The sequence below is a fragment of the Arctopsyche grandis genome, chromosome 9, assembly GCF_051622035.1.
Source record: "Arctopsyche grandis isolate Sample6627 chromosome 9, ASM5162203v2, whole genome shotgun sequence".
NCBI lineage: Eukaryota > Metazoa > Arthropoda > Insecta > Trichoptera > Hydropsychidae > Arctopsyche > Arctopsyche grandis.
Genome location: NC_135363.1, coordinates 20175801 through 20187773, shown reverse-complemented (window position 1 = coordinate 20187773; position 11973 = coordinate 20175801). Strand labels below are relative to the sequence as shown.

Below are 11973 nucleotides of genomic sequence, written 5' to 3'. Positions count from 1 at the left end.
CGAGTCAATTTCATCGAGTGAAATTGAATGGTAGACGTAACCGAGTATTTCTCACGTGCTATCAATGTACAATGTAGATTATACTTGTTGGAGCTCTTCAATAAATTTACGCTACAATGTATAGTTTTCACAATGTGCACGTGTGTCGGTCGTAACCGCAAATAATTTGCGCATAAACGAAGCTTAACAGGATTGACCGCAACGATGATAGTCGTAAAAGCGAACGGTTCTCAAATTGCATCCTCGGGAATGTATTTAAACCCCCGTACATACGAAGGCATCCAGTTTCAACATTTCTTTATGTATCTTGAAGAAGATTACATATACCTACATATGTATTATTGTATATACGGAAATTAAACTTTTGACAGCTAAAAGAAACACACTTGTTACTTCCCATCCTCTTAAATGCCATAGTACTGTTGCCTTGCTTTTCAATTCATTTGTAAGAAGTGATCTGGAATTTTCCAGTATTGTTTGGAATCCTTTCTATCGCGTATACTTATGTGAATAATTTAGAACGCATAAATAAAAAAAATTACATTCCTAGTGCAATTTCAGATTTCTTCACAATGATCGCATAGTTTTCTTCCAATCTAGGAAAAATTATGATTAACGTTTTTATTTCCTTATTAATCAAGTAAGGTCCTATTCCAATGTCTAATCAGATCCTTCCGCAATTCTGCATTATTTCTCATTAATCCCTGTTCTACCAACTATTCCTGTAATTCCTTTTCATATCGATCTTGTTCCTCTTTTAAAAATATTTCCACTCATGTTGATCCTTTTGTTGTTTTTCGTGCTTAAAATTTCTATTGTTTGACTACTTTTCTTAGTAATATATATGTACATACATATGCTAGCATTATTTAATGATTTCTTCGTTTTTTATTTTGTCATTGTTGTTATTAATCTTTAGAAACATTTTTGGTGACAATGTTATATACAAACATATGTACATACGTTGTTTTGTTTTTGTTTCGAGTTGCGCAAAACAGAGTCGAATGGAAGTATGTCGAAGAAGAGCAGTGGATGGTGAATGACTGGAAATGATGATGACATATTTGAAAGTTTGTACATTTATTCACTATGCAAATTTTCAGTTTTCAAATTATATACAAATGTCCACTAAATTTGATATACCTATACTACCTCATGGTAACCTAACTTAAGCTATAGATTGGTTTTGAAAGGGATCAAAGAATGCCCATATAAAATATATAAAGTCTTTTAAATGACCCTAATAAATGTAAATATTATTAGCTTATTTATTTTTTGTATTAGACTGTTGTTCCTTTGATAAAAATTTATATAACTCGATCTATCCAATAACACCACTGTGCAGCTTTTGAATCGATTAAATTTAATTAATTGTATGTGCATATGTATTCGTATAGGTGTAGGTGTTCGTAGAAATAACAGTTTTACATGTGGGTACGATTCTCCACACTTTTGCCACTCTCTTTCTCTTTCTAACACCATTCCACGATCATCCCCCGATCTCCACCCTCCTCCCCACAGTCTCCCAGCTTCTCCGGATCCTTCAGAAGCTCTTGTTCTGTGGTGCCCTAAGCGGATTACGTAGCCATTCTGAGTGACAGGATCTCCCTCTTCATTCGTATCCTCCCATAAACGCGACTATATCCCTGTATATCCACAACGTTGCTCAACAATTGTATTCAAAATTTACTGTATGAACATACATTTAAAACTAGGTGTATATACATCTGTTGCTTATAAGGATTTTGCCCAATTTAGTAAATGTGCGGAAAATTACACATTGACAAAAATATAATATCCTATTACACTTATTATATAATATGCGTTACGTTTAATAAAAGTATGTTATAAACTCACATTAAAATGTAGTTGAAAAAATAATCAGTTGTCTTGAGATTTTCACCGAAAGTTAATAAAAAAAAAAACAAAAGAAATTTTTGAATAAAAAAATTGAACATTAAAAAATATACATATGTTCGAATGTTGATAATATTATATTATAGTAAATTATATAAAATATAAAATTAAGCAGTTTCGTTATTATTATATCTTTCCAATGTACCTAATATCCACATGAAAACTTCGCAAAAAATGGTAAGTAAACACTGCGCACGCGCACATAATAGAAATTTCGCATTATCGATTTGTCTGCAGATTTTATTATTTTTATTTTCGTTTACAAATCTTTCCGCATATCCTGCTAACTGAGCATAATCCTCTCCATTCACCCATTATAGTGAGCCATTGTTAAAACTCAATTCTTTCGAGACACAATGAGGATTAAGACATGAAATGGCGGATTCGAGGTAAACCGAAACCGGTGTCAATTCTAATACGTCATGAGTGACAGTGAAAATTTCAAAAGTGCACAGCAAATAGTAACAAAGTGTATTAAAAAATATATATATACATATATACGATAGGCTATAAAATACGTGGGCAATTTTAAAATTTTCCAAATGAGAATGAACTCGTACATTGTTTCGAAATTTTGCTCGTTCATACTGCGAATGAGTTAATCCAGAATAATCACTGTATTCAACCAACCAGGCTAATGGACCGGATTAAAAATCCCCGGATACTCTCCGTGTGTATATTCCACGAAAATTTTACGACTGTTTTGACACGAACTCTACCCTAATCTGTTCCCTGATTTTTTTTTCTTTTTTTCGGCTCTGAAACGAATCATTGTTGGTGAATTAGCATCCCAGCTTAGGTAGGTAAAGTGTGGAAAATATAATGAATGTATATCTATAAGCACGTGTCTTTCAATGAAAGCATATTTAATTTTACTTTACTTACTAAATATCCTTGAACTTCATTTTTAATTCATATTGTTAGAAACAGTCTTTCAAATGAATTCTACACCGGAATGAATACAAAATATAAACTCCAATGGATTGCATATTTGAATATACATACTTACATAAACATGCAGTTAGTCGACCTTTACTTCCATTTAACAATGTAATGATTTTTTAATAGGCATTTTGCTTATAAGAAAAAAAACGTCCATATCGTATGGTCAACTGGTAACTCAAATTTATTTCTAAGAATATTATTACTAAAGAGCGGACCAACTTTGCACCGTTCATTGTTCATTTTTCGTCGTGCTTTGTTCATTTTTATGATGAACCTTTTTTTATGCTCTCTAGCTTTGTAGTTTGCCCTGTTTCTTGGAAAAATCACGCTTCCGGTCCTACCTCTAATTATTACAGAATCATTTGCTCGCCTAGCCCGCAACGCCTTCTTCCGATAAAACTATTAAATTTTAATTGAATATTTCGTTTTATTAAATATAATATTATACTTACGATCAATTTATAAGTAAATTGACAACCTCTCAATGGACAGCTCGTTGTGAAACTATATGTGTTTTTACGCTGCTGAGTTTGAGTTTTCTTACTATTATGTATGTATGTAAGTTGATTTTTCCTGTAACGGATAAACCTAGATCATACGGATAAAATGACTTGAAAAAGTATTTTTCCTTAATATCCCATAGAGAATGCTTTTTACATTTTCAATTGAATTTTCTCCAACAAGAAGAAAATGTTTCGGTGAAAATCGTCAGTTTCATAGCGTCGCATGACGGTGTAGCTTACAAAGGAAAGCGTATCGCGTCGACTTGGACGATCCGACTGCCGTCTAATTTGACGGCAAAGACATTTTGCTCCGGTGTAATTTCGCGCGCTAATTTCGGGATCGAATGACGACCCCGTGCGATGCGACGCGAACTCTACGGGATTGGGTCTAAATGCGACGAACCGTGGCCAAATTCGCTTGTAATGCGAACCAACTTAATTGGCGGAGACAGAGGGGTCTCCAGCACATCGTCTCGTTCGCCCCAGTCTGTAATAATACGGGCGCTTTTGTTATCTTATTACGGCTCGAATTTTAACCATTGCTACCGCACATTAGTGCGCGCTTTGTGCGAGATTTTCCCGTAACGCGACACCGCCGCAGCTTCGTTCGTCTCCGAAGGAAACTCTATGCCAGGTCTCTATTACGGGGTCTCGCTCTCTATGCGTTGTGTGCGAAACTGGATTCCTTTTTGCGATGTCGGTAACTTCAATTATCGGATCATTATTGTTGTTATTGTAAATGCATTCTCCTCTCTTCAATTCCCCTTACTTATCTCATTTCAATCTTATTAGGGAATCTTCTTTGAAAGACGCGCACTATTTTATTCTTTTCAATAAAAGGACAATTGTTGTAATATTTTCTTAACAATAAAAATATATTTAAGAAAATTAAATGTAAATCTGAATTAATTTAGATATTTAATGCATTAATTTTTATTTTTTTTCAGCAGTTGTATGGACAAACTATTGATCATCATAAATGAAAATACGAGTCAAGACCAAGTATGTATGTATATGAAACTTCAAAACAAAATTGACATGTGAAAATAATTGCAATCTTATCTGACTATTTAAAATTTAAATGAAAATTCTACTACTTCTAAATTTCAATTTATTTATTATGAAATGCTTATAAACCAGTAGTGTGTGGTGAAATTCTCTCTCTATTTGTCGTCCAGCCTTACTTAACGTGTGCGAGCAGGATACAAGAAGAACAGGCTGTTCCCCTTGTATCCTGCTCGCACACATTAAGTAAGGCTCTACGAGAAAAAGAAAGAGAATTTCACCCCACGCCACTGTTAAAACATTAAGCTTAACCATGTAAACTTAATGATTTAATAAATTTAAATTTAATAATCAAATTAAAAAAACTATGATCATAAAGATCTAATATTGAACAATGGAAATTGTGGTGGCTATCAATTAAACTGTTCAAACTTAAATGACCAATCTACATATGTATATACATATGGGTCTACGTGACTTGACAAAATGTTAAATTACAGAAAACGCAAATATCGGAAGGCAAAGATCGAAAATCGAAAGATCTTAAGTCGAAAGATCAAAAAAAAATGGTGCATGGTAAACGGTACATACTCACTTAATTTGCGCGAGCAGGATACAACAGGAACAAGAGGAACATGCTTTTCCTCCCGTATTCTGCGCACGCACATTAACACGGGAGGAAAAGCATGTTCCTCTTGTTCCTGTTGTATCCTGCTCGCGCAAATTAAGTGAGTGTGTACGTGAGTATGTACCGTTTACCATGCACCATTTTTTTTTGATCTTTCGACTAAAGATCTTTCGATTTTCGATCTTTGCATTCTGATATTTGTGTTTTCTGTAATTTAACATTCTGTCAAATCACGGTGACCGATATACATATATATATATATATATATATATATATATATATATATATATATATATATATATATATATATATATATATATATATATATATATATATATATATATATATATATATATGTTCACATAAATATTCCATTTAATTTTCATATATCATTTTATAATTTTAAATTAAGTAACCTCTTTTTATAATACGCGTATAGAAGTAGAAATTTTCATATTTTAAATTAAAAAATAAAATATTTGTATTAAATTTTTCTTTATGGCACATAAATGTTTTTCGTATATGGCAACTACTGAGCTGTCAGAGTATTACATTTTAGGTTATATGGGCGTCCGGTAGGTCAGAGCTGTCAAAATGCGTTTCACTGCGTTTGGAGACGCAGCTCTTGGCGAACCAGAACAAGATGCCAATTCAGCACTCACTGAGTTAGATAAAGGTTCTAAAAATAACCATTTTTTTTTTATTCATATTAAACATAACCTTGTTTGTTATTAAAGTGAATGAACATGAAAATGTAAACCGTTCCATATCTTTATTAACTGTATAACTTTTAGGTCTTCGATCGGGTAGAGTTGGCGAACAATGCGAAGCTATAGTCCGTTTTCCACGACTGTTCGAAAAATATCCATTCCCCATTCTGATCAATTCATCATTTCTCAAGCTCAGTGATGTATTTCGCATGGGAAATAACTTCCTGCGACTATGGGTGTTGCGGGTGTGTCAACAAAGCGAAAAACACCTGGATAAAATTCTCAACATAGACGAGTTTGTACGACGAGTCTTCAGCGTCATCCATTCAAACGACCCAGTAGCTCGTGCTCTAACATTGAAAACTTTGGGAGCTGTCGCTGCCATCATTCCAGAAAGACAAAATGTTCATCATGCTATCAGGCGTGGTCTCGACAGTCATGACAGTGTCGAAGTTGAAGCTGCAATTTATGCCGCTTCCAACTTTGCTGCCCAATCCAAGTAAACATCATTTTCCACACACATTTATAATGTATAGAAATTTTGTTATAACGAATGTACATTTTTCAGGGCTTTTGCAATATCGATGTGTAATAAAATATCCGAAATGATCCGAGGACAAGCAACCCCCGCTGGATTAAAACTACAATTAGTTCCAGCATTGAGACATATGCACCACGATGCAGCAGCTGCAAGACCTGTTCGTGCACTTTTGACAAGATTACTGCCATCAATGCCGGCTGCTCCTTTCGTTCGTTTGATGCTACACACACTTACCGATCTTGCAGCTTCAACTCTCATCGACATACCGGATCAAGTACAATATCAAACATTTATATTCATAATCATAAAATATAGATTATAGTAAAATTTCAATTTTGTAAATACAGGTTACATTGTTGTTGGAACAAGTCGGTGCTGCACGTGCTTCTGTGCGAAATGCTGCTGTTGTTGGTCTTCGAAAATTGGCTAGGAGCGAATGTGCCAGCTTGTGGCCGGCTGGTGCAGCTCATAGATTGGCTTTGGAGGCAATATCTTTGACTGATACTGATCCAGCTACTCTTGCACGTTGCCTCGGCGTTATTGAGGTACGATTGGTAATACATTTCATGCGTGTTATTCTATTTGTAATGTTAAATGTATGTTTTAGCTGTTAATGAAAGAACCAGTAATGGTTAGAGCTCACATGCATCCCGATTCTAAAGTTCGGGAACTATGTTGTCAGTGTATCTACAGTGAAAATCTACTCATTGCTTCAAAAGCTGCACACATTCTGACGATTGTCTCTGTTTATTGGTAAACTTAATAAGAAAAATACAAAGCTCAAATTTTATAAATGGATTTTTTATCGTATTATTATAGTTTCCAGGAATCTTTACCTGTTCATGACATAGAAGAACTGATTATAGGATTGGAAAGTATAATAATAATCACAGGGCAAGGTGAAGATGCAAACAATAAATTGTATCAGTTGAAATTGACTCTAAAGTGTGTGGTAAGAATTAGATAAGTTATTAAAAAATATAATATGATAATGATTTATTTTAAGCTTAAATTATTATTCAATGTTTAGGTTCAAATATGCGAATGGTGTGAAGAACATTGTACACGTTTAGTTACTCTGGTTGGAAATGAAATAGAAGAAGCGAAAGGTCAGAGGGTGGCAGCGCTCGCTTCAGCTCTCGGAGCATTAGGAGCTCGTCATCCCGCTCACGCTCTCACCGCTCTTCCTTCAGTCCTTCGAAGGTTATCCTCGACAACGCCAACCAAACAAGACAAATCTAAATCAAACGAACGTGAAGACGTCGAAATGATGGATATTGCAATGTAATTTTTATATCCAACACAAATATCCTCAGTTTGCGATATCCTTTTACATATTCAACTCTATTACAGAAATAATCCTGAAAAAGTAACCGACGTTGAATTGGACACCATCGTTGTTTTATGCACGGTTATATTTCAAGTCGTAGCCGGCCATGTTTGGCCACCTCGTGTACTTGCCGCCGTTGAAGCAGCCGTTGCACCTACAAATCTTTGGGTCCATTTTAGAGTGGCTCGTGCAGCCATGAGGTAAAATATATACTTATTATATTAAGTAATCGAATTATAAAATGTCCGGATTAAGTTTTCTTCAGTCAGTAGAATGTTCACACACATATAGTGAACATTCTACTGAGCCAGCAGCATAGCTCGGTTGTCAAGCTTCTGCTTAGCGTCGAGAGGCACCGGGTTCGATCCCAGGGACGGGCCTCGAGTGAAAATGAATTTTTCAGGGTATGCTGTTAGTTAGACCTGGATTTGTGATCGTTTCCTATCAGAGTTTGCCAATTTTCTCTGATTTCATTGTTGAAACGGTTCCCGGAAAAAATTGGCTAAAATCCTTCCTATACAATATGTCGCCTATAATTTGTGATTGATTAATGTGCAATAAATAAGTTTGTGTACAATTTAATAGATGTCTCATTGATTTGCGAGTTTTTCAGTGTCTCGTAATTCAGTGATTTATATAAAAAAAAAAATGCTGCATTGTAATTTTAATTTGTAATTGGCCAGGAAGGCGCATTGGGGCTTACCTGTAAGGCCTTCCTGGTATATATGTAAAAAATAAATAAATAAATATAGACTGGAAATTCCAGTCTAGGTCAAGTTCAGAATGACATTGAAAATTTCATTGATTACCAAAAAGTAGTGTTGGTTAACCTCAAATCTATATACATACATTATTATGGATAAGATGAGAGCAGAATTAGTGCCCCGTGAAAAAAATTTAGGAATTGGGAAGAAAATTTTGAAATTTAGGAAGAAATTGCTTTTAGATATGGACAACACAGCGTAGGTGCCAACTTGTTGAGCGAATTACCAGGACGTGCTGGTAGTGAACTTGCACATCACTGGTTAGGTGCTTTGCATACTGTTGCAAAAGCAGAAGCTACACTTCAAGCGTCGTCACAACAAAATCTACAAGAAGCTTTGCGAAATGCTACCACTTACTACCATCAAGCCATGGCCGCACTAAAGGTAAAATTTGTTCAATTTCCTGTATAATATGTATTCACATGATATTTCAACTGATTATATTGCGATCATTATACAGGCAGGTTGGTCTGGAGGACAATGCGCCGTCTTCCAATGGGAATATGTACGCGTACGAGGAGAAATGTTGGGTGCTTTGGCACGTGTACTTTCAGCGTGTCGTGCTTTTTGTGCACAACCACCACCTGCTATTGCTCTCACGCAAGCTCAGGTATATTATATACATACATGTAGATACGAATTTTTGAAAATGACATAAAAACGCTTTGTAATTTTAAAAATTCACTTTACAGAATAGTCGTGATGAATTTCTTCGGTGCGGACACATAACTCAACAGTTGAGAAGAGCGGCTACTGAATTCAAAGGTTTAGCTGAAAGTTATTGCCGTCTCTATCAAACTAGCTTCGACGCTGACCCACCTACTCTCGATCATCTCCAAATGTATTAAATACAACACAAATTTGGTTTATTTTGAAAAGTCCTTAGTACTAATCATTGTGAATTTTAGATTACAACAAATATGCTCTTTGATGGCTCAATCAATGGAACGAATTTCTACGGCAAGTCTGCAAGAACAAGGCGTAGCTGATTTCATTCACACGCAAAGTATTTATATATTAATTCTCATTTTAATCGAAAATAATTAACAAAATAGTTAAAATTTTCTGTGAATGTATCCAACTAGTCCACATCTTAACTCCCACCTACAGTACTAACACTACTGATCCTGAAGAATAATGCTTTAAATGAACCTGAAGGTAATTTTTCAATTTCAGATCTGTCGAACAGCTGTCTCGAATCTCAACTGCTGATCGCCACATGTCAAAAATTAAACGATATATCAGCAAAAATGACGGAACCACAAGATATGAAACCGATCATTACTCACAGAGTAACTAAACTTTTATTTTGTTTATTTGGCACTAAAAATATGCACTTAATCGCTTGTATAATGGATACTTATTTGTTTTTATAGCAAGTGGAATGTGTGTGGCAACAAGCGGCCACTATTTGCCACTCTCCATTGCCTTTGCCTAGATTTTTGTTCCAACCCCTGCAGACGACGGCTGTCAGACTTGCAATTACACCGCAACCAAGAGCTCCGGCAGATCACCATCCTGTGCCTTGCAATCATCATCTTTCAGTCAAGGTATTCACCACTATTCGAATTGTAAGTTTAGTATTCAAAGTGCCATATTTATATTTATAATATGTATAGGTTGAAGGAGTCATACAGACTGGTCCTCGTGCAGGACTCTTCAGGAAGGCTTCAGCGGTGCAATTGACTTTAACGGCTCATGTGCAACGTCCGCCCGATTCTAAGGTTTTTAGATGTATTTCAATTTTGACGTGAAAGAAGTGAACTTCTAAAAACAAGATTTATTTTCGTAGAGCGAGCAGCCTGCTCCATTCGTTACGTTGACCGAACGTTTGAAGCCGGCTCACGACTTCTTTTCAACTCAACTCTTGGTGAGTATGAGTGGAGCCACCGGTCAGAGTACTACAAGTGGTGGCACCAGCGTATTAATTGCAGTGGATGCTGCTTTGTTGGACGAAACCGGTGCTTTGTGGCGAACTGGACCGAGGCATACGTTAAATGTAAAGGTAATGTGATTCGGAAAAATTTTATATTATTCATATTCCTATTTGAGTATTAATAATGCGTCGGTTCATTCACTAGTTATGAATCGACGGGCTTGATTTAAAAACATTTGAAATGTTAATTTAATGTTGGTTTTCTAAAAATCAGAAACTGTTTTGTACTGCTTTGTTAACCCTTTAAGTGCTGATGTCATTTCTGTTGAAAGCCGACCACGCTGAAAATGTCGCCCACATTTCCAATTAGAATTATTTAGAAATCCAATAAAAAGCAGGTATAAAAATTGTAGCTAATCCAAACAAACCCTAGGATTTCGAGTTTTTAAAGGTGTATTTAGACTCTCTAATATATCTTGCAACAATATAAAGTAAACAAAATAAGTCTATTAATGAATGTATTTTTCCAAAACTAGTTCCAAATCTTCTTCATTGTTAAAATGTAATGCTCTAAAATTAATAAAAATTGGGTAAACGGACTACTAGTCATATGTGAACCAGTCACAGGACAACCGGTCGCTCTAGATCGGTCACACGTGATCACCCGTCACACTAAAACTGGTCACGAGAAAACCAGGGTGTGACCAGTTTTAGTGTGACGGGTGATCACGTGTGACCGATCTAGAGCGACCGGTTAACATTTGACTAGTAATCACCGAACAAAAAATTGATCGCGTGACTTGTATTGGAAAAATGCCTGTATATTAAATGAGTGATGCTGCTTCCAATAATCACCTATTCGGTTCAATCTGATCGTTCCCATGTGTGCAACAATCTGGAATACTAAGACCAAGCCACAATCTAAAATACTCAGCAGTTAGGGATTTCCATCGGGTAATTCTGCTTTTGTTATAAATTCAGAAACTCCGGTGTAAACATGTCTTTATAAACGTCTTTGTCTTTATTCTATTCAATATACATATCGGCGTTTTTCAAGCCATGGACTTGTCGGCAAAACGCCGATCGGCGTTGGTCAGCATCCAAAGGGTTAAGCAAATACATACAACTTCTTCAAATAGTCCATTGTATTCTAAATTTTCATTCTTTCAATTACATATGTTATAACCAACAACTACTGTTGTTAATCTTGTATATTTATATATAAAAAAACAACGACAGTTGTGTGTGTGTGTGTAATGCGTTTCTGATTAGCTGTCGTCAAATTCGATTCCGATTGGCTGTTGTTAAATATTCATTTTTTTCTATTCAAATAAATTTAATAAAAAAAAAAAACAAATGAATGTTTACAATTAGATTAGGCATGTTTAAGCGGTTTATATGACAAATGCCGAACGAACGAATAGTGATGTATAAACTCACAATCACAATTTTATGTTTAACAGGTTTTAGAAGACCTCAGTGCAAAAAGTGCACAATCTCAAGCTGCAAGAAGATTCTGATGAAATATTATAATATTCTATTATATATTATAATTCTAATGAAATTTTATATATAGTCCAAAATAGAGTCCCAATTATCTGACCTAAGACTGCCGAAAATACATGTATTATTAAATGCTATAAAACAAAATAAAATACTCTTATTTTATTGAAAACGTGTTTTTGTTCCACCCTCTTTCCTTAAAATTAGCATTTTGACTTTGATCAGATAATACAGAATATCAAAATAATCGA

The 11973-nt window shown here is 35.0% G+C and overlaps 1 protein-coding gene across 2 annotated transcripts; it reads left to right on the top strand.

Moving 5' to 3' along the window:
* Positions 1–5520: 5520 nt before the first annotated feature.
* defl (Integrator complex subunit 7) lies at positions 5521–11890 on the top strand. 2 transcript variants are annotated; one of them, XM_077437513.1, is made up of 17 exons: positions 5521–5674; positions 5793–6207; positions 6277–6523; positions 6597–6794; positions 6857–7002; positions 7069–7201; positions 7280–7533; positions 7603–7779; positions 8526–8727; positions 8804–8953; positions 9036–9184; positions 9252–9349; positions 9502–9635; positions 9720–9893; positions 9963–10067; positions 10136–10348; positions 11683–11890. In XM_077437513.1, exons 1-17 carry the CDS (start codon positions 5593–5595, stop codon positions 11737–11739), a joined length of 2934 nt encoding a protein of 977 aa, XP_077293639.1. In that variant the 5' UTR covers positions 5521–5592; the 3' UTR covers positions 11740–11890. The 2 variants fall into 2 exon arrangements, with proteins under 2 accessions (XP_077293639.1, XP_077293641.1); XM_077437515.1 differs by having other exon boundaries at positions 5541–5674; positions 9520–9635.
* The last annotated feature ends 83 nt before the right edge of the window (positions 11891–11973 follow it).